This window comes from Staurois parvus, unplaced genomic scaffold (genome assembly GCF_062004578.1).
Source record: "Staurois parvus isolate SC_StPar_1 unplaced genomic scaffold, SC_StPar_1.0 ptg000350l, whole genome shotgun sequence".
Classification (NCBI taxonomy): Eukaryota; Metazoa; Chordata; class Amphibia; order Anura; family Ranidae; genus Staurois; species Staurois parvus.
In genome coordinates, this window is record NW_028318146.1 from 2,836,061 (window position 1) to 2,863,806 (window position 27,746).

A 27,746-nucleotide genomic window follows, 5' to 3' on the forward strand; every position below is an offset into this window, starting at 1 on the left:
TGGTTATTCATTGCACTTTTATCTATTCATATCATCAGTTATATCACTAACTGTGCTTGATGCACTTACATGCATTTTGTCTTTTTTTTTTTTTTTTTTTTTTTTTATCAAATTTTTTATTGCACATTTATATTGGATTATACACAGTTTAGTTGTGCTACACCTTTTCTATATTAAGGGCTCAAATCTGTTTAACTCTGGTCTTTTGAAAGTCCCGTGCAGCCAAGATGTCATGTAGACACAACCTGATTTGTGAGCTCAACTCTACTATTGATTCTTGATTTTCAAAAACTGTAGAATTGTGAAAACCTTCTGAATGTTGATTTAGACAGTGCATGTTGATATTTCTGGAGACATGTGTAAGGCACCCTTTGTATTGGCTATGACGAGGGATTCAGGAAGGGCAGTCTAACTGCTGATGTACTCCATAGTTCTAAGAAGGCACCCACCAAAAGCTATTAAACTTTTTTTGTTTTTGTCTTCACAGCATGTATTGTCGTAGTAATAGTATTTGTTTTGATATGTATGAATGAAGGACTACAGACCACTGTATGAAATGTTATCAATATATCACAGAACAAGTGCAAACATATGAAAACTATGTCAACGGCTATTTTTAGAGGAATGTTACAAAGTAAAATAAATACTTGCCGGAAGGAAGACCTAGGTTTTTCTTTGATCTCTTAATGGTTCTCACTTAGGACTTCAGACGCTAAACCGTGTATACTCAATCTCCCATCCTCCCATCAGGCTGTTTTATCTGAATTTCATGTGCATAATCTTTCCTCTTCCCATGTTCTGTTCAACTCCTGTTTGCAGGTTGGCTGGGTCTGTCAGATGCCCTCATCCCTGCATGCCAAGGGTTAGGGTGTCTGGCCACTTGAGAATCAGTGCTGTTTACCACTCTCTGGAGGGATCAGGTTCCAGTGATGAACGTAACCTATTTCGCCCTGAAGCCCAGGCATTCTTGGAGAGCAATAAAATGACAACTTATTATATTTTAAATCACTTCTAATTGCTGTAATTTACTGACAGAATCAGGCAGTAATTACAACATTGCCATTAGTAATTCATTCTGAACCCCGCTGGCTGGAATTCAGAGCCAGACTTAAAAAGAGCTAGATATTAAAAACTAAAATAAGTCGAAAGTCTGTTCAGAGCTACAACTCCCAACATATTACTGACCAAGGGTATAGTCAAATTTAGTGGAATTGCAATTGGAATACTAGAAATTGACATGGCCAGGAAGAAAATGATCCAATGTTATCAATGTTGCATGTTTCTTGCTACTTATGTAAAGTCGGAACTGGATTGCTTATATTTGTATATTGGTGGCTGCAAGGAGGCAATTAAAGTTGGCCATGCACTATACAATCTGATTGCACAATATCCTTTTAGATTAACCAAAAGTATGTAATATGAGGAAAATAAACAATCCATTTAATTGTATCAAATCAGGCAGGCTCTTGTACTGCATAGTTGATGGTAGATCTAATGGAGATTGTACCAATTTGTATAGTATTGACCAAAATCAGATCTATTGAATTTTTGCCAGCGCAGAGCACAATAGTGCATTACAAAACATTGCAGTGTTCTGCAAATCCAGTATATTGTGAAAGTGCATTAAGGTGCTATATACAATAAATGTCACAACAGTGCACCAATGCACATATGTTATTGCCATGCAGTGCTGTATAAGGGCCCCAATAATTTGGTGTCTAATTATAATTCTGAGATGCTAAAGGCATTTGGAGCTGCCATAGAATAGTTGTGTGTACTATATTAATTACAGGAGTTCTTTAGCTCTCTGTACTGTAGTTAACTTCACTTCCTATCTCTCATTATCATAAACCAGGCCCAATGTGTCATTAGTTATAGATTACAGCCTCAGCAGTGCCCAGTTTGAGGACTTGATCTTCAGAATATAAAGGACTGTATGAGTCAATGCCCATGTTCCAACAGGCTTTCTAACACACAATCTACTGATAAAACTGTAGTTTATGATGGCATTTCATTTTAAAGGTGTGGACTAGGCATACAGTTTGTGTCAATATGGTTACATTGATTTGATATTTCTTCACAGTGAATGTAGATCCAAATAAAGAAAGGTAACTGAATTCAACTTCTAGAAATAAAGATAAACTCCAATGGGTACACAGACCCCATGTAAACCTAGCAGAGGTTTGAACCTTTCCCTTCCATTTATGGATGGAGTTGGGCTTCAAGATGCTGTATTTAATGTACAGGGTGCCTTATTTCTATCACGTTGTTTATATCCAATGCTGTCTCTTTAGCATAGATTAAAAGCCAGCACCTATTGACACTTTAACTTTAATAAACCTGTTGTAGATGCTAAAAAGCATACCTTCCAATTTTCTGAGATTGGAAAGCGGGTCACCTTTTTAGCACAAATATGTAAACCAAGGGCATGCCTCTGCTATACCCCCAAATATACTAAATTAATACGCAAAGGTTGGTTAAATCCACAAGCATACCTCCCAACTGTCCTACATTTGGAGGGCCTGCCCCTCTTTTGCAGCCCAATCTCTCTGTCCCTCCTTCGGTATTGTTCACGTTGGAATATCAATGTGTGCACCGTGTGAGGGCCATTTTTTTCCTGTACAGGTGTTCTGTTCATTCCCCTGCATGCAGTCCCATTAATGTCAATTGTCCCTCCTTTTTTTTTGTTCTGATATTTAAACCTCTATAGAGTGTAAAAAATAAAAAAAAAAAAAGTACTGAAAAAAGCACATTTGGGTTCAACATTTTTACATATGAAGTCTTTATGGTCTGTGTATTTGGGGGCATGGCAGAGGGGTTGTGTCCTTTTTCTTGCATAGTTTGTGCTGAATGGTGTCTCTCCTCATCTAAGAAGGTTGGCTCACAAGTACTTTTTTACCACTACTTTTCCTTTTGTACTGGCTTTTTGATATAAGAAATGCAGTAATTAGGAGTAGCACGAAAGAATTAAACATAACACTTTTGACCAAAAGCAGGGACATTTGAGGAGGAAAGAGAGACAGGTTCCAATAGAGGGACAGTCTCTCTCATTAAGGGGCTGAAAGGAGCCACGTAGAACATCCAGATGAGATTCCTCTTCAGTGCTGCATGTTATACAACAAATTTTTGCTTCTTAAAAATCTTTCCATGGTTACTTAGTTTAAAGCCAAACTCTATGCAATAGTTTTTTTTCAAATTTTAGTTGTGTAAACAATATAACAGATAACCTATGCTAAGGTGTATATCTATAGCCAGGACTCTGCCCTGTCCTTTTTAATATTACTATTTTTCTTTACACCTGCCAGTACAGCTCCCTGCACTTCTGACCATTGTGGATATCAGAGTTGTGGCTCATACACGTGGAAGTGTTATTGTTCCCTCTCTCACAGGCCTTTCATGGAATACACACCGTTTTTTGAATGGCCCAGGGGAGTGATGGGAGAATAAATGATACTAGCAATATGGTGTGTAAGAGCCACAGCTCTCGTATCCAAAGAATCTGGAAGTACAGTGAGAGTTGTATAATCCAGCATAAAGAAATAGTGATATTAAAAGACAGAGCAACAATATGGCTATGGGATACACCTCAGCAGAGGTAACTATTGTTTAAACACCTGAAATGAGGAAAAAGCCTTTACTTCGAGTTTTGTTCAAATATAGAAATAAATGACTGAGTTGACTTTTTATAACACCAAAATTGCATTGAAATTTTTTTCTTCTTTGCAGCTACTGAACTCTCTGGGAGTGGATCAAGACTCTGCCTGTAAACATGGTCTGTGGTTCAGAGATGGTCAAAGGAAAGTGGATTATATTTTGGCATACACCTATAAGAAGTCTTCCAGTAACCGAACTCCAAGTAGAAAGTCCCACCATAACAATTCCGTGCACTCTTCTCGGGGGGCTAAAGAAAGCCACCATCTTCCTGGTGGAGGTCCTGACCTAGAATCTGCAGAAACAGAAACCAGAATAGATTATCATGAAGATGACAAGAGATTCCGCAGGGAGGAATATGAAGGAAATCTGATGGAGACTGGTCTGGAGCTAGAGAAAGATGATGAGGTAAGGCTCTACATGCAGGCAACTCACAGTGCCTGATGGAGACAAAGATGTACAGGCATGCTCCAGGCTTTCCCAGACACTGCTTTTGCTGTATATACTCCTTAGATATTTGATACCAGATTTCATGCATATAGCAACAGAAGACACCTACTGGTTGACCACAGTTGTGGAAATACATTTCAAGAATTAAAAAAAAAATCTTTGTTTAATCACTGTTATAGTCTCTGAGTAAAACGACAATGGTCACTCCTATGTAGTCGTTACCTTGGAAGCTCAGCCAAGTGTTTTTTGTGTAAGCGTGCAGATAGTGGTGGTGCCTGGTTCAGTGGATGCATGTCCCACCACCCTCCTATATCTAGGAAACGCTGATTGTTTTCCTTTGTGAATACAGAGCCTGGCTCTACTCTTGAACCTCTTTATTATAGTCTCAGATCTCATTGGTATTGTATAGCAGTAGTGTGGTGGAGTGGGTAGTTGGGCTAGCTGGTGGAACAATCATTTTATCACTTGTTTTGTTTTTATTTTAAGGTTACTATGAAGCCTGTTGCTTCAGTGTTGTGCAACTTTTGTTAATCATGAGATATCTGGAAGATTTTGAGGTTATGTTCCACCCAATTGATTTTCTCCACTCCCTGCTTCCTAAATATACTGATAACAGTGTGTATATCGCTAATAAACCTGTGTTCCCCAGGTGTGTCATCATGTCCCAGTGCCAGGTTTCTGAATGGTAAATCTTTGTTTCCTTTAACCACAAAATCAAAAAAGATGAAAAAAAAACCACTTGTTCTGTTTGCTGCCAGTAATGCTCCACGTTATACACCTCCACAAACAAGCATTCTACAGACTTCCTGTCATTTATACAGATTGTACTGCACACTATGAGAAACGACTGCTGGGATTTTGAGGAAGCAAAGCTAAAACCTGTTCAGCTTCACTGCTAGTGATGAGTGATTGGCAAGGGTTCAAGGTTTCTCTCATAAGTATGTTGATTTATAACCTGCCCCTTTTTAAGAAACTCAAACATTTTTCTTTTTTTGATTTAGCAGGTGCGTACCTTCACTTCAGTGGGCAGGATGCAGGCAGCTTAGCTGGAAAGTTTTGTGTGATGTCGGTGATCTGTGCTCACAAATTTCCAGGCATTTCATGATCTCCCATTTTCCTAAACCTTTCAAGACTGAAATGTCGGAGCTGCCATTAGTAAACCTTTTTTGTAAGAGAGATGCTCCTTTTACATATAAAAAAAATACAAAATAGTGTATAATAAAAAATGTACTATATTGCAATAGGAGGCGGTATAAGTGTGTTCATATCTGCTTACAAATAAATGTTCTGGATCAGCGAATTGGTAACACGGATGTTAGGATACTTCAAAAAATAGGTTGGCAGTGGTAGTTTCCTGTCTTTCCTGACAAATTTCCTTTTATATATACCCCAGCAGATTAGTGTGATCCCTTTGGTGGTGCTCAGCATATGATTTATTGTTGATTTTTAAATCAACAGAAAGTAGCGATTATTTAATATTCATGTGTGGTGTGGGGCTGTGATTATATTAATTGTAAGGAAAAAATAAAAAATGGACTCCCTATCTGTAACTTTTCTCAATTATCAACGTCAGTGCATAGCTGGTAGTAGTCACATTCTACTGGACTTGTTCTGTCATTTTCAAGATGTTTAAAAATTCATCCACGTCCCTTCCTCCGTTTAAAATGTTTTAGGAACCCATATTGGATCTGAAGATATTTGCATAAACATCAAAATGTTTTTACATGACAGAGCAGATCCAACTGAATGTGTGTGACTACTACCAGTTTATCTCTATCCGTGACTATAATTATTTCATATGGAGAAAAATTGCAGCCAGTCAGTCGATTCAAACCTATGAGGGTGGGCAACCAATGAAAAACTCTGCACCACACAAAGTTCTCACAGCTCTCAGCCCTTCATTTCAGCAAAGTGGACCTAGCCAGCTTCTAGTTTAAAAGTGATGGATCAAACATCCACAAATATGTGGCACCTGCATGCCACATTAAAGATATGATAGATCAAAATTCAGCCAGTTCAGCAAAAAAATTATCAAATGTCGGAAAACTTTTTGTTGATCAGCAGCTGAAGCCAATCAGTGGCTGCAGCCACTGATCAAAAAAAGTTTTCCAACATCAGAATCCCACTGTCATAATGCAATGTCACTGTGGGGGCGATAGTGTGTATGTGTGTGTGTTTTTTCCAATCAGCCCACTGGCTGAAGTGTCAATAAACTGTGTGCTCGTCAGTGCCCATGCTGTCCACTGAAGCTACAAGTTCATCTGCTGTGATGAAAGATGGGACTTGTAGTTAATTCATTCACAGCTTCATCTGAATGAATGACACAGGTGTGCAGGCGGAGCCCTGCACATCAGCACCGATTTTTTTTTTTTTTTTTTTTTTTTTTTAATGTGACAGCCATCGCAGAGAGAAGATCCCCCGCCCGCTGTCACGAGTGGTGTGGAATCAGGTGGTTCGGGGGCAGAAGCTGGAGCATGTTAGACCCTAAATATGGGTGTAACATGCTTCAGTTGGAAAAACTATCCTTAAACACTGATACGGTGCAGAATTCACACAGGTTTCTGTGCTATTTCCACTCCACGTCATAATCGCACCCCGTTCATGCGAGCTGCTGCAAGTGTGAATTTTAAGTTAACACCCCGAAATCTGTTCACAAAATAATGCGTAATGTGCAGAAATGGATCCCATGGGTGTAAACACCAATGCGATCTGATTCTGGCACAGACAAAATAAGGGTCCTGCACTATTTTCGTGTGGCTGCTGTGCAATTTGAGCCATACAAAATGTATGGTTTAAATTGCACCACACAGAAATCGTATGTGATTGGTACAGGAATGTGGTGCGAATCACGTGCGATGTGCCGCACCGCATCAGTGTGAATCTGGGCTTAAGGTGCGTCTGACCTTGTGCAGTTCTGACTGCATGAAGCAATGACCCCCTCATTTGATAGGCACCTTCCATACTGATTTGCAAATGTATATATCTAGCTCTAGCTACGAAATCAATTGATCATTGCAATGTTTAAATCAATATTTTAAAAGCCTTGTAATTGATCTATAAAAGATATTTTTTAATCAAGATTTAAAATCTAATCCTCTTAATATGAGTATGGGTAGCATAAGACCAAAACAGACTACAGGTATTCTTTGATTAAAAGGTTAGTTCACCTTTTTTGAGGAAAAAAATGAAAAGGTGAACTGACACCATACACTCTGTCTACTGTCTACTCTGCCCCCTTCCCCAGTCACCTCTGTACTTACTTTCTGCAGGGCTTCTGGGATGGATCAAAATCATTGATCAGCAATGGTACAGAGCATCGCTCTGATCAATCCTTGAAACCCAGCAGAAAGAAGTTGTCTACATTTTACCACAATAGACTAGTAGAGCTGTGCTGAAGTCTTCGTTTCTATGTCCATCTCTGCACATGCCAGTGTGTGGTACATAGAAGTTAATAAAATGTCGCTGTAAAGTGTAAACACAAATGCCAAAGTATTGCATATATGTGATTGCAGAACCGACCTGCAAATGTACAAGTGTCAGCACAACATGCATACTGTATGTTCTTTATCTAAAGCAGTGGTCTCCAAATTGCAGCCCGGGGGGCCTGATGTGGCCCTTTGCTTGCCCTTATCTGGCCCTTGGAGAAACTTCCACCAATTGACACCACCAATGGAGCACCATTCCCCCTATTGATACCATCAATGGGGCACTATTCATGTTATTGACACCTTCAATGGGGCACTATTTCTCCCATTAAAACCAATGATGGGGCACTTTCTACTCTCATTGGCCACAGTCTGCCCACCAAAAGTCTGAAGGAGAGCAACCTGGCCCTTTTGCTTCGAAGGTTTGGAGACCCCTGCTCTAAAGGACTGTCACTGACTGAGAAGTAGCCCGTCTAGAAGTAACAATAGCAATCAGTAAAGCAGTAACGGCCAACTTCAGAAGATAAAGTAACTATGTATTCACTGCATACAGTGTATCTGGGAGTGACTGATTGCTCTAAATGTCAACAAAAGTAAAGCCGGTTTGTATGAACGTATATTCCCATCTGATTATTTGTGCTGATAAAGTAATAACTGACAATTCAGGCTTACATTGCGAAAGGTCCTCCTGCCCAGCTCAGGTAATCCAATGCAAATACCTACATGTAAAAATGGGACACAGACGGCTATAAAATCTACCCTTTTTTAAAAGGGTGTTCCTGCTGTTGGAGATTCCACCTCACTTCCTGACTGGTGAAACTGTGATCACTGGGGCAGGAGCTGGGATAAATCTAATAGAGCCTCAGACAGCAGTAAAATTCTGACCGGGCTTCTAACCTTTTTCTACTCTAACCACAAAAAAAAATCGTTTTGGCTGCACATACATTTTAAGGCAAAAATATCTCCCAAGTGATGTATCTAATGCCAGTATCTCATAGGGAAACAAAGTAGTTTTTATCCCATTTGCCAGAACACTGGGACTCCAGACGTGTATTTTATAAAGTTGTGAGGTGTAAAGAATATTTCCCTTTTCCCAGCTGTAATAAATGGCTGGATTGCTGCATTGGTCAAATCAAAATCTTTTTTCAGTCACAACACCTCCCACTGTGCCTCAGCCCACTCCAGAATATGATAAGCTGTGGGTCTCATAGACTGTGGTGCTAGAGTCATTTTTCTGCTCCCCTCTTCTCTTGGACAATATCAGAACACAGTGGAGTGGAGTTACTAAAACTGGAACATTCAGAATCTGGTGCAGCTGTGCATGGTAGCCAATCGCCTTCTAACTTCAGCTTGTTCAATTAAGCTTTGGCAATAAAACCTGGAAGCTAACTGGTTTCTACTCGGAGTTGCACCAGATTCTGCACTCTCCAGTTTTAGTACATAACCCCAACTGCTCTCTGTAAATGGTTCACTGGACACTCTGTCCCCAGTGCATGTTCAGTCCTGTGCATGATCTGGCCACCCAGCGTTCACATGCAGCATAACAACCTATGACGCTGCTATCTGGACACCTGGGTCCTCACAACCATTGAAGCTGTGCCCTACCAGCATTCTGGAAATCAATGATGTTGTCCCAGGCCAATTGGTAGGGCAGAGGGAGCTCAGTAAACATCCCTTTGCTGTTCCTCCAGTGAATCGTACCATTATTTTAGGGCTTGGTCACACTAACAATTTTTTGTGTTGCGCAATGCAATTTCACTTATGTCCTAAGGCCTCAGTTCACACCAACTTGCTTCATTGGTGTGCACTAAAGAAAATAGGACAGGGTGCATGTTTGCTGCATTTTTTCATGTGCTGTAATGCACTATAGCTCATTGAATTACATAGAAATTAAAAATTGCAGTGCACAGCTGCATGAGTTCCAACCACACATCAGCGTGCACACGTGTTATACGCACATTCACACGTTTAGGCTCCTTTCACTCCAATGCGTTTTTTAGTGTTTTTTGCAAAAATGCACTACAGTCCATTTAACATGGTCTCCTATGGTACATGTTCACATCGAGGCTTTTTTGAGCTGCTGTGTTTTTGGAAAGGTTTAGGGACTTTTTTAAAAGCAAAAATCAGCACTTTTGCTACAGTAGAGTTCAATTGAGAATCTGCTGTAATGGATGGTAGTGCGTTTTTGCCGCGTTTTTGCATTTTTATTCTGCCCAGCAAAAAAAAAAAAATTCCACCTTTAAAAAAAAAAAAAGCTGAAAAAATAAGTGTAGAAAAACAAACTGTGAAAAGAACTGCAGAATCAACAAAAAAGCAAATTGCTTAGGTGTGAATAGAGCCTCAGGCCTGTTTTATTTTTTTTTTTTTTTTCTTTAGATCTGGACAGACTCTCTGAGGTAATCATATGTAAATAGATGTGACTCTTTCTAATGGGTCTGTCTGAAAATCCATGAAAGTCTCCTAAAGGAATGTTTTTAAAGTGGAGCATTGGAGCCCCCAGGACAGATCCAACCTGTTTTAAAGCAATGTTGCTTTAAATGATGCATTCTGTTAACCTGCTGCAGGTTAAAGAATAAAAACGTTTTCCTTCGTTTTTGGTTATCTTCAGTCCACAACTTATTTTTTTTTTTTTTATTCAACTTTTTTTAGGCTTTGGTAGCATGGCAGACGTGAAGTCATTGTGAGTTTCTCTTTACTTTTTGGCAGGTAGGCAGACTCCAGGCACGCTCACAGATGCCTGTGCTTTTCCAAGTCATGTGGCGTTTTTACAGCTTGCTAACTTTAGAAGTAATATACAGGCCCTGTCAGACATGATGGGCAGAATCTGCTTGCGGTGGGAGGCTGGGACAATTCTGCATGTGCAGGGTGCAGACATATTTCTTTACACATTCTAATGTTCTATGCAGATTCATATTCCTTTCTAGGAATAGTTAAAAACCCAGTCACTGAAATGTCATATAGCTTTGACAGCTGTAGACAGAAGTAGCTGCAAGGATAAATTAGGACAAAAAAGGTTAAAAAAAAGAATTCTGTTTTTAAAAGAAAATCCGAGTTCTTTGATACAGTTAGTTTACATGTACAGTTTAATTCCCGGTACGGCAAGTATGCATGTGCCATACCTGTGGGATCCCCATAGAAGATGGAAATCTCACTGTAGTAGTCTTCGCTACTACAGTGATTGCCACTGGCTTCAGTGTCCCCTGCTGTGTGGCTTCCTGCTGCTTACTGAACACAGGGTGTTGCCAACTCGGCACAGGAACGATTCAGAGAACACTTTACGTTTTCTCAATGAATGCAAAGTGTTCCCTGATTGTAGGAGGTAGAGATCGTGACGTCGACCCCCTTCTTCATGTCTTCGTCCAACCAGAAAACGCTTTTCATATGCTCTTACCAGGGGTGGACTGACAACTCATGGGGCCCCCGGGCAATAGGGGATCATGGGGCCCCTATGTCCTCACCCACACTCAAAAAAAGCCTATAAAAGGTACCAGGGGCATTTTATGGGGCACCCTACTGACCCCGGGCCCTCAGGCAGTGCCCGATTGCTCGAATGGTCAGTCCGGCCCTGGCTCTTACATGTCACACTTCTAAATGCAGAGAGCTGCAAAGGAATTTGATGCTGAAAAGTTTCCCTCTGCTAGGTGCTGTAATTGCAGGTCTGAAGTGGATGCATGTAAGGTATTGTATACAATACCAACTGTGCAGTACTAGGACAGGTTGTTCCTGTGCCCAGGACAAAGATGCAGGACTGCGTCCCCTCTTCCCACTTCTAATGCTTGTCATGGAATGGATGTACTGCTTTATGTCCATTCTCTGGCTCCTTGATCTAGCTGTCCATGGTTGCCATGGAGTGTGCACTGCAAATGTGTGGCCAACTGCTTGTTTTCTAGCAACTAGAAGGCAGTTCATGCACAGTGTTTTTGGTCAGCTGTGGGCAGATGGGGTGGAGAGTGGCTGTGCTGGAACAGTGACAACAGTAGCTGTCAGAGAAGAATCATCTAGCAAAGTGTTATGCAAGCCATTATCTCCCAATTTAATTACCAGAAGTCTGAGATTCCAGCCTGCACGTAAATGGACTAGGGAATATGGACTTTATGGTGCCAAACACAATATCTAAAAATGTATAAAAATATTTTTTTACACGAAAATGCAATTAAAAACCATACCGGTAAGATCGCCATATCAAATATGTGATACAAATCATGTGAAACCTGGTGGATCAATGTATTTCACATATAGCTTGTTTCCTCCTGAGATTTTTTTAATAAATTGCAAATTTATTGAAAAAGTTTAAGGATTACAGTTATCAATCGTTATTAAATTCCTTTGTTCAAAATCTATTCAGAGACATTTTGCATAGCACAATAACTGTGCTATATTCTAAGAATCCAGTTTCATCAATCCAATGGCATTTAATTGGGGAGAGGCTAATTGTTTGTGTACCTAGTTGGTGGTTTAATATTAATGTGTTGATCAGAGTGTATACATATGTTAAGTGACAATTCAGCTGTACGGAATGACTTGCACAGGTATGAGAAAACAATGGTGCTCCCACATTAACCTCTGATTTTCTTTTAGTAATATCTGAAAGAAACATTTGGGTGGTTCTTGAATTCCTAATACATAATTACTGCCGTAAACCGGTTTGTGTGACTTGAAATGAATCCATATCCACAAAACAGTCACTGAGATGCTATGTAGATATTGTCTGTTTTTTCTACAGTCCATTGGTAATTCAATAGATGACTGTGAGAAAAGATACTTTTACTATATTTCTTAGTTCAACAGAACCAGCCAAACTTCGATCCTTGTGTGGCTATCTCTGTTCAACAGAAGCTGACTGTAAGATCCTCTTCTGATGAATGAACACGCTGGGAAACCTTTGTGGATCAGCAGCTGGAGACACTGATCAGTGTATTCTATCAGTGGAGATTCCCGCTGTCAGAATACAATGTCCCAGCAGAAGGGAATCTGTTAATTGTTTTTTTTTTTTTTTGTTTTTTTCAGCCTGCTGGATGAGTGAGAAAAAAATAACCATCTATGGCCAGCTTAAAGGATATAACATGTACACTTCTCCTATACATCCACCTCCTGCCTCCAGCGGGTGGGGTATTATTATTATTATACAGGATTTATATAGCACCAACAGTTTGCTCAGCTCTTTAAAATATAACAGAACAATACACAGCAATATATAATATATATTAAAATATACAGCAACAATACAGTTCAATACAAGAGGGTTAGGAGGGCCCTGCTCCTTGGAGCTTACAATCTAAGATATAATCTCCCTCCACCCACAGTGACAATTTGAAAACTGTGTGGCTCCCACTGCCACAGCATTCATTCAGTCTCCTGTGAATGAACAGACTACAAGTACCATCAGCAATTGCAGCTAACGTCTTGTAGTTCTCAATGAACTGCATGGAGGCTGGTGAGGGCTCTCACAGTTCATTGTTTCTTCCAGCCATTCATTAATGGCTGTCCATACAGGGGGTATGGGCAGACAGCTTACTGACAGTCTGCAGGATCCTGGCATTGCACCTGCAATCTGCTGATCGCGGGTGCAATGCTTTACAGGCTGTAATGTAAAAAAATAGGAAATGCATGTTTTTGTTTTTTTTCCTGCAATATGTACATTTGTTATTTTATTCACAAAAGGTGAACTTAACCAGCATCACATGCACAACATACAGTAAGTTTTTCTTTCCATGTTTGGTTTCAGTGTGATTACATTACCCCTGTTTACTTGGTCACATGACCCAAACTGGTCACCAACCGACTGCTGAACTGCCACTTTCCGAATATCTGTAATTTGCAAGCATGGTTTGTTTAATTGCCACAATAACATTAAGGCAGCTCCAGGTGATATGCTCTAGAAATCTTGAAGGTCTGCCCATATTCTACACACATTATGTTCTTGTAAATGCAGTGTCATACCTCTTCTAGTGTGAAGACTTCAGTAAAGGGGTTATCTTAAACTGAATGGCACTTCCATTGTTTCGATGCAAGCACTCCTGTTAACCTGGTCTAACAGTCAGGCCCTTGTGAAAGAATAAAACATTAAAATGAGGCACCTCATCTGCTCGTCACACCTGACCAAGTTTGAATATAGAGATTAGGCTTTTTTATTTATATTTTTCTAATGTAGTTTAACAAATGCTAATTTCCTGGGTGTTATGTTTTTCCTTATGTACTTCGAATTCCCAACCTTATTAAAGCTGGTCAGTCAGTGTTGTTAGCCAGGGAACGAGCATCTTTAGAAGGGGATTTGCAATTGTGACAGACCCGAGTGGGACAGGGGCTTTTAGAGGGGACTATGGGCTAGCCCTCTACCCACTGATTATAGCTTATGGAGGAGACTGTGGATTTTGTCTGCTTCTCCTGGTGAGAGCATGGAGAAGAGCTGGGTCATGAAACCCTTAGACTGGCTGGGAGTATCTATTGAGATTATGTGGCCAGGAAGTCCTCAGAACAGTGGTGTCTCTCTCTGACAAGGTTTACTGTATTTTAATAGTGTCTCAGGTTGTACATTTTTCAGGATGCTCTGCAGAGTAAGCAAAACTACCAATCTTTCACTGGTCTTGTGGTCTCTGTAAATTCCCCAAGGAAAAAAATGGTGACAAAAGCAGCACAGAAGGAGAGCTCACCAGCTCACTAGAGTCCTAAACAAAAATAAAGATGAGTTTTGGGGTTAAAGGATAAGTTCTCCTTTTACCCAGAAATAAATGCCCATGTTTTGCAGGTAAAAAAAAATGTGCATTTTTATTACTTTTTATATACAGGGCCTCTAAAGCATTGCACTAGCGATCAGGAGATCGCTGGTGCCATGCAGGTCTCCTGCAGACCTGTCAGTATATCTGCTTGCTCGTACATCCGGTATGAGCCAGCAGATGATACTGACAGGAAGGCTCAATAAACTACCACGGCGCTCTGGAGCGCCGTGGTAGTTAATTGAAAACTACAAGCTGAGAGCCGCAAAGGCGGCCGAGACTTGTAGTTTTCCCATGCACATAATGCTGTGAATGAATGACACAGGAGGCAGGCAACGTTTTTTTAAAATTGTGACAGCTAGCAAGTGGAGAGAAGACCCCCTCGCTAGCTGTCATAATGGGCATCGGGGGGGAGAGGGGGGGTGCCGGAGTCAGTCAGATCGTAACATGTCACATCCTGAATATGATTTTGACGTGCTACAAAAGGTGAACTTATCCTTTAATTTTTGCCCACTACATGCAAAATGGAAAAGCAGTTTTGTTGTTTTTAAGGAGAACTGCCCTTTAAGTTGGATAAAGTGTACAGCATTTAGTAGGATGAAGGACAGAGTTGCTTGGATTTGTACCTAAAGGTTGTACTGATAACAATAAAACCGTGTCTAAATCTTATTAAACATCATGTGAAAGGTAAAGAGCAGGTCCCCGGGGGAATTGCTGGGCATTTCACTGGTCTGGACTCTGAAGTGGTCAGTGTTGCACAGCACAGTCAACTCTTTTGAGGGTTTTTTTTTTTTAATTCATACATAAGGCTTTTCTGTTACAAATCTACCAAGGTTCTGTGAGTTCAAGGCACAAAACTTTTTTTTTTTTTGGTTATTCCTTAACATATTAAATAAAACTACTTCAGCGTTCACTACATTGATATTCCATGTTCCTAGCATTGTGAATGATTGATATAGGTGCTGGTGACAGATTGTCAGGTTATGTCACATGCCTTATCTTCAGGTAGTTTTTGTCACTCTTCACTTGCAGTAGGATGTTGTGATGTGTTAACCATAAATAGCAGCAGTAAATGTAAAAATGTGGGTGATACATTTCACTGGCAAACTATTGGATCTGTTTTCAAACAATTGCAACCCAAAATATATATTCATTTGGCCAATGAGGGGTACCCCTTATATTTCTACTCTGAGTATCTTTACAAATTGGTGAACTGTAGTAACTTATTACCAATTTTTACCTACAGGGATGCCAGGTAAACATTATAGATCTGCATGTCTCCCAACAATTCATCAAATGGTAGCAAATCCCTTTGTTTCTCTTGTCCCACTTTTTGGTCTGACATAGAGGGTTTTGGGGGTTCCTTGCGCAATGAGCACTTTTTGCCCGTCACATTTGTTACCATTGACACCAATGATCTTTTTAGCTGTCTTTATGGGAGACGGTTATTCTTCCCAGTGACCATCAATATAGGAGGCATTATTCCCACTGACCAACAATGTAAGGGGCATTTTTTCCTACTCACCATCAAAAAAGACTAAGAAAGGCTACTCTAAATTATTGCATTTGTTGTTTTGATAAACCTGTATAAAAGAAAAGTAGAATTAAAAAAACACTAGTGGGTAAAAATAGAATATGTAAACCCAACATTTCATTTTCCTGATTATGTGCCTGCTATACAATATACTTGTATGAAAAAGTATCCCGTTCTCTTTGTATTGCTTCCTGTTTGTGAAATCCCTGGTGTTCCTGCCAGTCCCTCTGCTTTCATATTAAAACGGACCACACAAAGCGGGAGAACACACCATGGTCAGTTGTCTAGTTGGGCTGAGAATTCAGCCTGTTCTTTTCCATTGATCAAACTTGTCCTGATATGCCCCTCCCTCCTTGCACAGCCATTCACTAGGAAGATCAGTGTACTGTGGTTTCCTCTCCCCTAGCTCAGAGGGAATGTGATCACTTATAAAAAAAAAAGGGAGAATAAGGTATTTATAATATTTTATATCTATACACATTTTTTGCATTTCATTTCTATTTTAGCCCTGGTTCACACTAATGCGGTGCGGCACATTGCATGTGATTCACACAGGAACCGTACCGCATTCCTGTGAAAATCACATGCCATGTTTTTGCGGTGCGATTTAAGCCATACATTTTGTATGGCTAAAAGGGTGCAGGACCCTCCCCCCCACATCTGATTCACATCGCATAGGTGTTCATACCCATGCGATGCACGTTATGGTAATCGAACTGCATTTTGCAATCTGTTTTGGGGTGTCGGTAATTTAACATGGACACTGTGCAATTACAATGCAGTGTGGGACATGCACAGGATTCACTGCAATTCCCGTACCGCATTAGTGTGAACCAGGGCTCCAACTGAATGGGTTGTTTTACAAGGTGAGAGTTTACAAGCTCTTTAAGTGTATCTAAAATAGAACACAGAAAAACCACCACAAGGGACTATGAATGAAACATGATGATTTAAAGGTCTATTCCCACTATTCAGAGATCGCTTTCCATACATAGAAGCTGTAGTATGCGGACTATGCCCGCCCTTTCCACCCAGCTGCTCCATTCATAGAAAGCATGGCATAGTCTGGCTGTCTTGATGAGACCCTGTGACAGCCCCTTAGTTCTATTAACCCTTATCATACTGGAAGATTATGGGAGTGGCGCACATGGAGAATGGAGGATTTCAACTAAGAACCAACACAAGGGACACATCCTTCTGCCTGTAAGTTGTCTTTTGTGCTGCTTTTTCAGTCTTATTTTAGCTACACTTAGGCTATAAACCAATCCATTTTTATAGATTCATCAAATGTCAGTATGTAGGGAAGGACACGCCCATGTCATGTAAGCGGGGCATGACGTAGGTGTGTCCTTCCCTACATACTTATTGCTAGAATATGTCCTTCTTTCTTGCTGCAGAAAGAAGGGAGGATGTTCCTGATCCTGTGGAAGCCCAAGGTTTGCTAGGAGGGCCACCCCTCTGCCAATAGATACGGGTCACTTCCAGAAAAATAACTTTTTATACTTCATAGTCAGCAGTGTATTTACCGCAAGACAAACAAGGTATTTGCCTAGAGCAGCAATTTTCAGGGGGGTAGCGCTGCTCTGCCCCCTGGAAGAAGGGACACTTGTGGCAGGAATGGGGACCTGATGAGGCTTTGACATGGAATCCAAGGAGGTTGTGTGCTGCTGGAGGGTATAAGCTTCCCGCATCTTCCGGGGATGGCCAGCTGCTGTCCGGAGTGGTTAAGGTTAGTGCTTGGTGGCTGCGAGGACTGGAGGGGGGGTATCAGAGAGTGGCAGGGGTGGCTAATAGTGGAGGGGGGGTGCACAATTTTAGTGGCGGCGGCGGGGTCAGAAGGGGGTGGTGGGGGTGCCCAAGTTTAGTGTTGATTAGAGCAGCACAAGAACTAAATACACCACTGTTCATAGTTATTGGTAAACCTAAAGTAAATTGATTGTGGCGCGTGTAGAAAGTGGCGGTCATGTTAGCTCAACATATCAAGTGATAAATACAGTATGTATTAAAGATTTTGGCTGTAACTTTGCACGTCCTAAACACGCTGGTGTCTTCTTCTGCTTAATGTGACACTTGTATCTAAAGATTTCTGGTTTCTATATACAAAGTAAAGTAAAACTACTTTGGCTTAGTTTAAAAATAATAAAGACCTGGAAGGTTATAACCCATGCTTGCACATGGGATCCACATTGCCAATTTCCAGTACATTGTAATAAAACCATGTGTGCTCCTGTCATTTAAATTGGCCTGCTCTGTGTATTCTTACATCTCGTGTTTGACAGTGGACTGCATAAAACCATGATGATTTGTATTATGTGAAATCCAGCCCAGCTAGTTTGTATGACTATCATCTGGTAATATAATATCTGGATCTTTGTGGAGCTGTGTAGTGTACATGTGCAGTCCTTTGTTTGCAGTGCCTCAGTGTAATTAGCTGTTTTTACTCCCTTCCCTCCTTAGCTTTGCAGCGTTCATATTTCACTGGTTGGCCGCAGCTTGTTTATTTACGCAGGTGGTTTGTCTGTGCATGGAACAAAATGGCTACTAGGTCACCCAACCTGATTCTCAGCGCCAGTCAATGTACAGTGCAGCCTGCTATCTCTTCAGTAAAGATGAAACAAAAAAGCATGCAGGCATATCTGAAGACAGGTTTGCATTAGATCTAAGCGATAAGCCAGTTAAAGCCAAACTGTACTTTCCGTTTTTAAAGCAGATAAATACTTTCAAGGTACATCAACAGAAAAAAAAATTACAAATACAGAGTCTTTTTTTTTTTTTTGTTTTTGTTTTTTTGTTTAGAATTGTAATCTGAATGGAAAAGCCTGTCCCTGTCAGAATACTGCAGAGAAGGAACCTTGCTCTGTTTGGAAACAGTGGTCTCTGCAGTGATCTGACACATACCCTGCAGAGTCAAACATGTAGCTCTGCAATCCGCAAACCTTATAAACCCTGCTGAGTGAAGAACTCAGCTGCTGCCAGACTCATCCACCCTACCCAACTGTTTCGTGCCTGCCAATCCCTCCACTGGCTTCCCATTGCCCAACAAATAAAATTCAAAACATTAACAATAACATATACAGCCATTTATAACTCTGCCCCAAAATACATCACCGATCTTTCTAGCTCCCTTGTCTGCTCCCATGCTTGTCTCCAGGACTTCTCCAGAGCCTCCCCCATCCTCGGGAACTCTCTACCCCAATCTATCCGACTATTGCCTACTCTGCCCACTGTTAAGCAATCTCTGAAAACCTCTCTCGTCAGGGAAGCCTATCCTGCTGAATCTTCTATTTCTTCTATCACATGCTCTGTCTTTTTGATACCTGTATATAAAATGGGGGCTGTGGTAGTTACCAAGACAGGAAGGGACAGACGGCAATAAAAAAAACACTATTACAAGTTTTAAATTGCCCATTCCATTAAAAAAGTGTTTCCCTGTGTCCCTGTTGGAGAGATCTGCCATATTGTCATATTTTGGAGTCCTTTTCTATTCCATCACTGTGCCCCTGTGTATAAAGCTAGCTACTGGATATAAACAAGTGGTTTATGACCCATGTTTTATGACTCATGCAACATCACTACTTGACCTGCTGAATGGGCATACGTTCCCACAGAAACAGTCCAAAATTGTGTGGAAAGCATTCCCAGAAGATTGAAACCTTTTAAAACTTGCCAAACGGCCAACCTTAGGTCAAAGGCATAGTCCACCTTTTGGGAAAAAAAATAAATGCACCAACAATGATATAAAATAAAAAAAATATTTATTCATGTCTGCAGAGATCGGCTGGTGAAGTGAGAAGGGCCAACCCCTTTGTGAAAGCAATAAAGTTAAATAAGAATTTTTTTTTTAATAAAATAAATATCCCGCACATACATGCAATGCAAACATGTACATAGGTCCCACTGATGTATGTAAACAAAGACTGCACCACACATGTGAAGTATCCCTGCAAATGTCAGTGAGAGCAATTTGCAGTCTACTCAATGCTGATAACATGTAAAGGCTTAAAGAATCGTCTATGCAAAATTTTAGGTACTATAGTTTGTCTCCATTTAATTTTCAGTCTCCACATGTTTGATAACCATTTACTTGACATGACGTCATCTTTTATATGTTACCAAAAAGTGGGTATTATATTGTTTGTGTGCACTAAAATTCATTAAGTGTATTTTTACCTGCAATTTTCATTTGATAAACTGCTGCACAAATATCGTGTGAAATAAAAAATTGCAACAACCACCATTTTATTTTCCAGGGTCTCCACTTTCAGAAAATATATAATTTTTTGCCAAAAATTTTCCTGGACAGCAAGTGGTTAAATACGTAAATAAAATGGACAATGGGAAATTTATTGCCAGAGGCCCATAGCTGTAGTGTAAAAACTAGTGTGGTCCATACAGGGTATGCAACTGATAGTCCTGAAGCAGTTGAGCATAATGTTTAATGATATTTATCAGCACATTTAAGATCATTCATCTCAAAGCTTTCTAATGTGATGACATTTCCTACTAACACCATCCATGTGCTCTTCCGAAAAGTGCATCTGTCGCTTGTACAGGGAAGTGGTAGCCTTAGTGTAATTTTTGAATAGTTACACCAATGAGAGAGCAGGTGCCTTTAAAACTGCGTGTATTGCATAAAATGCTATGAATGTGTGTTTTGAAGTAGTCTTCTACTACTGTATATTAGTATATTTGTACATATACTGTATGTTTGCTGGGAAATGTTCGTTCTAGGTTCAGCATACTACTGTACTCTGATGTTGCTACACAGATTTTCTCAGGATATCATGTAACCATAAAAACATACTTATGGATATAAAATGAATTATGATAAGCCATAACATCCTTCTGTGTAGTTAATTGGTATTCTCAGTGTACCTTTTTTTTTTTTCCTCTCCCGGTATAGACGAAGATGCATGGTGTGGGATTTGTGAAAATCCACGCTCCCTGGAATGTTCTGTGCAGAGAAGCTGAGTTTATGAAACTTAAGATGCCTACTAAGAAGGTATGTGCTCACTACTCTCCCTGTTAATCATAAATAACCCTGGACACATTTATATATAGTGACCGCTTTATGTAGATGCCTAATGAAAGGCATGGGCTGTCCAGCATCATTTAGTTGTATTAAAATAAAGACTATCAATAGCAGGTTGGCCAAGTACTTTACAGCTATATGTATGTGAATCACGTATGCTGCATAACCCCAGTGCGTACAGCTACGATGTGCTTAAAGTGTTACTATGGGCAAAATAAATATGTGCTACCATCTGTCATTAGCATTACACAGCAGTTTTTGTTTTTCTGTGTCCCTTCTTTTAACATTTGTATTAAACAGTTAAATTACCTGTTGATCCTGCAAATAGATCCATTATCTTTCCACTTGCTGCAACACTGTTGTAATGAAATTGCACAGCAGCGATGTCACCCTGTGGACAGGGTAGTCTTAGTTTCTAAAGGCAGAATGTTTTTCACCTTCATGCCTGCCACAGTGCTCTGTCATGTAGCCCTCCATGTCTCTAAGTTCTCCTCCATATCCCTCTCATATACCTCTACGTTCTCCTCCATGTCCCTCTCATATACCTCTATGTTCTCCTCCATGTCCCTCTCATATTCCTCTCCATGTCTCGCAGTCCTCCCTCCCATATACCTCTCCATGTCTCTCAGTCCTCCCTCCATATCTCTCTCATATACCTCTCCATGTCTTTAAGTTCTCCCTCCATATCCCTCTCATATACCTCTCCATGTCTCTGTCCTCCCTTTATAACCCTCTCGTATACCTCTCCATGTCTCTCAGTCCTCCCTCCCATATACCTCTCCATGCCTCTCTGTCCTTCCTTTATAACCCTCTCGTATACCTCTCCATGTCTCTCAGTCCTCCCTTTATATCCCTCTCATATACCTCTCCATGTGTCTCTGTCCTCCCTTCATATCCTTCTCATTTACCTGTCCATGTCTCTCAGTCCTCCCTCCATATCCCTCTCGTATACCTCTCCATGTCTCTCCGTCCTCCCTCCCATATACCTCTCCATGTATCTGTCCTCCCTTCATATCCCTCTCATATACCTCTCCATGTCTCTGTCCTTCCTCCATATCCCTCTTGTATACCTCTCCATGTCTCTCAGTCCTCCCTTCATATACCTCTCCATGTCTCTGTCCTTCCTCCATATCCCTCTTGTATACCTCTCCATGTCTCTCAGTCCTCCCTTCATATACCTCTCCATGTGTCTCAATCCTCCCTCCATATCTCTCTCGTATACCTCTCCAGGTCTCTCTGTCCTCCCTTTATAGCCCTCTCCAGGTCTCTCTGTCCTCCCTTTATAGCCCTCTCCAGGTCTCTCTGTCCTCCCTTTATAGCCCTCTCCAGGTCTCTCTGTCCTCCCTTTATAGCCCTCTCCAGGTCTCTCTGTCCTCCCTTTATAGCCCTCTCCAGGTCTCTCTGTCCTCCCTTTATAGCCCTCTCCAGGTCTCTCTGTCCTCCCTTTATAGCCCTCTCCAGGTCTCTCTGTCCTCCCTTTATAGCCCTCTCCAGGTCTCTCTGTCCTCCCTTTATAGCCCTCTCCAGGTCTCTCTGTCCTCCCTTTATAGCCCTCTCCAGGTCTCTCTGTCCTCCCTTTATAGCCCTCTCCAGGTCTCTCTGTCCTCCCTTTATATACCTCTCCATGTCTCTGTCCTCCCTTTATATACCTCTCCATGTCTCTGTCCTCCTTTTATATACCTCTCCATGTCTCTCAGTCCTCCCTCCATATCTCTCTCATATACCTCTCCAGTGACACTTCTCTCTGTGTCTTTCTCTCTGGTTTGCATATCTGTCAGATTCTCTGTTCTGTGGCTGGCCTGCTGGCTCTGCTGCATCTATGGAGATGCGTGAGGGCGGAGCTCTAGAATGGCCCAAGCTCTCCATGGTTTATGCTGCTGCCAATTATAGTATACCACTGCCCATTTTTCTGTGCATCCCGAGGCAGTTGTCAATTGGCTGCTGGGCTGTCAGGTGCTCTGTGTGCAGCCTTAACAACCAGCTGCTCCTAGGGACACTGAGCGTCGCAGCAGTCTTCCCTGTACAGGATGCAGGCCCTGTGGTCGCTGCCCACGGGGCCAGGCCTGGTGTCACCTGGGTGTGGTCCACACCCCCATAGCAACACCACTGGGTGCAGCTCCCCCCCCCCCCCCAGCCTTCTCTTATACATACTTGTGCCCCATCTCACTCCAGCGATGTGCATGAGAGACTCTGCTCTCCCAGGTCTCTCTGTCCTCATTGGCTCACACAGAAGTGAGAGCCATTGGCTCCTGCTGTTGTCAGTCACAGCCAGTGAGTCAATCAGGATAGAGCTGCACGCTATGTGTGAATGGACAATGCCAAGAGGCTTGCTATTGGGGGCACTTGGCAGAGAGAGGAGTGAAGACCGCCAGCAGGGTACCCAAACCGAAAAGGATCAGGGCTGGTTTGTGAAAAACCATTGCACAGAGCAGGTAAGTATAACATGTTTGTTTTTTTTAATGTAACCTTTTGAATCACTTTAAGCTGGCCATACACTGGTAAACTTTCATATGACGGTTTGCTTTTAACATTCAGTTTTGAAATGAATGGATTTTCCTGCATGAAAACACCATACACTTCACTGCAGTCCAAACAGAATGTTGGTTTCACCCCCACTAATTGCTAGAAAATTCAATGAATGTTGTGAAAACAACAATTTTCAAGGACATTCTACAACTGTATAGCTAGCTTTAGCAAAAAAAAAAAAAACAAACTAAAGCTTAACTCTAGCTAACAATTCTTAAACATTACAGCAACATTTTGTTTTCTCTTGAAGAAAATGTTATAGGAATAAAGTCTGACTGTTTATGTACCCTTGTCAGAGTTACAGCATATGGTTTGTCCTGCTTGACTGCTTTATATTTATCAATTTTTACTTGGCTTATAGTTCTACCTTATTTCTCTCTTGGTCAAGTCAGCCATAATACAGGTGTGTGAAATACTACACACAAAACTATACATATACCCAAACCAATACTCTGTTAGGTGGGGTTTTACCAATAAAATATGGGGCTTAAAGTGTATTTAAACCCAAAAACAAAAATGTAATATATTAAAGCTAACCAAATTCTTAGCTGTAGTGGCTGTATAGATTTTCTCTTCTATGCTTTACTTTCCCCTGGTCTCATACGACAAGACGTTTATTAGGTTAACATATAAGAAAAATGTATATGCTTGCCTATTTTCAGGTCAGGCTGCCCACATGATCCAGCTCCACTATGTCAGCCAGCAGTGACTGCATGGGGGAGAAAGGAGTCCAGGCAATGGATGAACCATAGAGTCCGCTCCAGGCTGCTGCTGGCTGACACGGGAGGGATCATATGATGGGACCGGAGTGGACTGAAAATAGGTAAGTATACAGTTGTGTTCAAAATAATAGCAGTGTGTTGGAAAAAGTTAATAAAGCTCAAAATCCTTCTAATAGCTTTTATTTCCATACACACAAATGCATTGGGAACACTACACAATCTATTCCAAATCAAAACATGAAGAAAAATATATCAAAGAAAAATATATCAAATATTAGACTGTTCAAAAAAATAGCAGTGTTTGTATTCTTCTTTACAAACTCAAACATTCACTATATAAACTGAAAAATGTTTGAAGATTTTGCTTTCCTTTGAATCACTTAATGAATATTTGGTTGTAGTCGCACTGTTTCTGAGAACTGCTGTACATCTGTGTTGTATGGAGTCAACCAACTTCTGGCACCTGTGAACAGGTATTTCAGCCCAGGATGATTGGACTACATTCCACAGTTCTTCTCTATTTCTTGGTTTTGCCTCAGAAACTGCATTTTTGATGTCACCCCACAAGTTTTCTATTGGATTAAGATCTGGGGATTGGGCTGGCCACTCCATAACGTCAATCTTGTTGGTCTGGAACCAAGATGTTGCACATTTACTGGTGTGTTTGGGGTCGTTGTCTTGTTGGAACACCCATTTCAAGGGCATTTCCTCTTCAGCATAAGGCAGCATGACCTCTTCAAGTATTCCGATGTATTCAAACTGATCCATGATCCCTGGTATGCGATAAATAGGCCCAACACCGTAGTATGAGAAACATCCCCATATCATGATGCTTGCACCACCATGCTTCACTGTCTTCACAGTGTACTGTGGCTTGAATTCAGTGTTTGGGGGTCGTCTGACAAACTGTCTCCGGCCACTAGACCCAAAAAGAACAATCTTACTTTCACCAGTCCACAAAATGTTGCGCCATTTCTCTTTAGGCCAGTCAATGTGCTCTTTGGCAAATTGTAACCTCTTCAGCACGTCTTTTTTTCAACAGTGGGACTTTGCGGGGGCTTCTTGCAGATAGCTTGGCTTCACATCGGCGTCTTCTAATTGTAACAGTCCTCACAGGGAACTTTACACCTTCTTTCATCTTTCTGGAGCTGATTGTTGGCTGAGTCCTTGCCATTTTGGCTATTCTATCCATTCGAATGGTAGTTTTTCACTTTCTTCCACGTCTTTCAGGTTTTGGTGGCCATTTTAAAGCATTTGCAATCATTTTAGCTGAGCAGCCTATCATTTTCTGCACTTCTTTATATGTTTTCCCCTTTCCAATCAACTTTTTAATCAAGGTACGCTGTTCTTCTGAACAATGTCTGGAACGACCCATTTTCCTCAGAATTTCAGAGAGAAATGCACTGTAACTATCATGTACAACATTTGCTGCCTTCCTTCCTTATATAAGGGCAATAATTGCCACCTGTTTTTCAAAGAATGAATGACCTCACTAATAGAACTCCACACTGCTATTATTTTGAACATGCCCCTTTCAATGAGTGATTCAATGACACAGAATCAGCAGCATGCATGTCATGACTGTTGGGTCTGTTGGATTTCTATTACTCTACTACACCTGCTAGTAAGTTATTTGCCATGTAGAAATATCATTTCTACCAAAAACAGGGATTGATCAGGTTAGTGATGTCTGAAAGCTATTATTTTGAACACAACTGTATATATCGATCTTACAAAGGTTAGTCTTCATAGTTGTTAGGAGGAAGAATTTTTTAAATTAGGTCTTAGCCTGGAATTCCACTGTTTAAGCATCTGAAATGATATACTAAAATCCTGCACTTACTACTACATGCTGCAAAATTGATTTTTTTTTATAAATTTATGTCTAAAATGTAAAGTGTAAACTAAGAACAGCTAAAGAAATGTAAGGAAGTAAAAAGTTACTTTAAACTCTTACACATGTGAAATGTTTGACAGAATGTGTTTGTTAAATAGGATTCTAGCAAACCATGAAAGGTCCTGTCCCTGCAATATTTTTTCTCTAATCGAGTATCGGTTAATGGCATGGTTTCACTTAAAAATACTTGGCAAAGTGAAGTATCTGGTGAAAGGTGCATGTTCCCTGCATTATGAATAATTTTGTGCTTTCCTGTGTGTGTGTGGGTGGGAGGGGAAGGGCTAGTTCATTCTAGTCCCTGCAGCTGATCCATTCCTTAAACTGATTTGCCATACCTAGTTCTGCACTGTGTCTCTGTGAAGCAGGATCTTCCTGCCTCATGTCAGAGCCTCTACCAAGGAATGAGCAGCCAGTGGTGGGCATCACCATATCTCCCACCAAATATGGTGAGACTAGCAATCAGTCAGCAGTGCCTTAGATCTCATTCTGTAGATATAAAGCAGCTATGAGACTGTGGGTACAGACATGGCTAACCACCCTCATACTAGTAAGTGCACTGCTTTTTTTTTTTTTCAGGAGGAATTTAAGACCAGAGATGCATCTTTCAGAGTGCAGTTTGGCTATAATTAACATTTCTAGATGTTCATTTGACATGCAAAAAAAATCTTGTCTTTTTGAGCTCCTGTCCCACTTTAATATTTTAGTGTATGTTTAATGTGCAGCATTTAGCCTTGTGTGTTCATATATGCATATCACCATGGCAGGTTAATTTGATAGAGAGCTAGGCCTGAAGAAACCATCAGGAAAAGAGGAATTTGAAGATACACGTAGTGACTGGTAACCTCTTTATCATTCAGGAGTTCTCTGTAGTTCCATTTCCTACTAGGCTAACATTTTGCCAGAACATAACACATACATATACATTGATTGTACCCATAGTTCCGTGAAATATATACTGTAATGTGTTCTGTCACAAACGTGAACAAAATGTTTTTTCATTCACCTGTAACATAGTTTTATTACCTGTCAAACCTGCCAGTAGATGCTGTGCCCACAAAGGCAAGTGGAGAGCTATGGATTAGTCACCAGTTGCCTTTTTCTGACCTGAGTTTTTGTGTGGAGACAGCTGATTTGGTAGAGGATGGGGGCTTAGCTTCCTCATGTCAGAGCTTCCCCCTTGACAACTGGTGATCCCATAACATGATGAAGGAATATGTTTTGTTTTTCTGTGAACGAGAGAGATTTACTAAAACTGTATAGTGCAAAATTTGGTGCAGCTGTGCACGATAGCCAGTCAGCTTCTAACTTCAGCTTATTCAATTAAGCTTTGACAAAACCTGGAAGATGATTGGTTTCTATGCACAGCTGCACCAGAATTTGCGCTCTCTAGTTTTGGTAAATCTCCCCTATGGTCTCTGTCTTTCTATTTGTTCTTTTTCCAAACAAAACTGAACACTCGTCTGTATTCCAGATTTACCACATAGGTCAGAAACAAGGTCTGATGCACAAACTCAACAATGTCCTTCAGAAAATAACTGAACCCATTCAGCCTAAAGTTGCTAGCCATCGACCGCAGACAATCAAGCATCTCTCGTATCCTTTCTCCAGAGAAAAACAGCACTTGTAAGTATGCCAAATCAAGTCCCAATCTCCATTGCTGGGCATTCCTCAGACTTTTTTTTTTTTTTGTGTTGTGGATGAAAAGGTCCATTGTCCAGACCTATATTTCTGATGTGGTTGGTTTCTTGTAGGATCTTTCACTTGGTGGCTACTTGTATGTTGTGGAGACTCTAGTG

The 27,746-nt window shown here is 40.8% G+C and overlaps 1 protein-coding gene across 4 annotated transcripts in view; it reads left to right on the forward strand.

Annotated features, from left to right (window-relative positions):
• The window catches only part of ANO1 (anoctamin 1), a 249,785-nt gene that overhangs the window by 131,744 nt on the left and 90,295 nt on the right, over nt 1–27,746 (forward strand). For all 4 annotated transcript variants that reach the window (XM_089684580.1, XM_089684578.1, XM_089684579.1 and 1 more), the window contains 3 exons: nt 3,727–4,059; nt 20,677–20,775; nt 27,422–27,573. In XM_089684580.1, the coding sequence (XP_089540706.1) occupies nt 3,727–4,059; nt 20,677–20,775; nt 27,422–27,573 (584 nt within the window). The remainder of the gene's footprint in view (nt 1–3,726; nt 4,060–20,676; nt 20,776–27,421; nt 27,574–27,746) is intronic.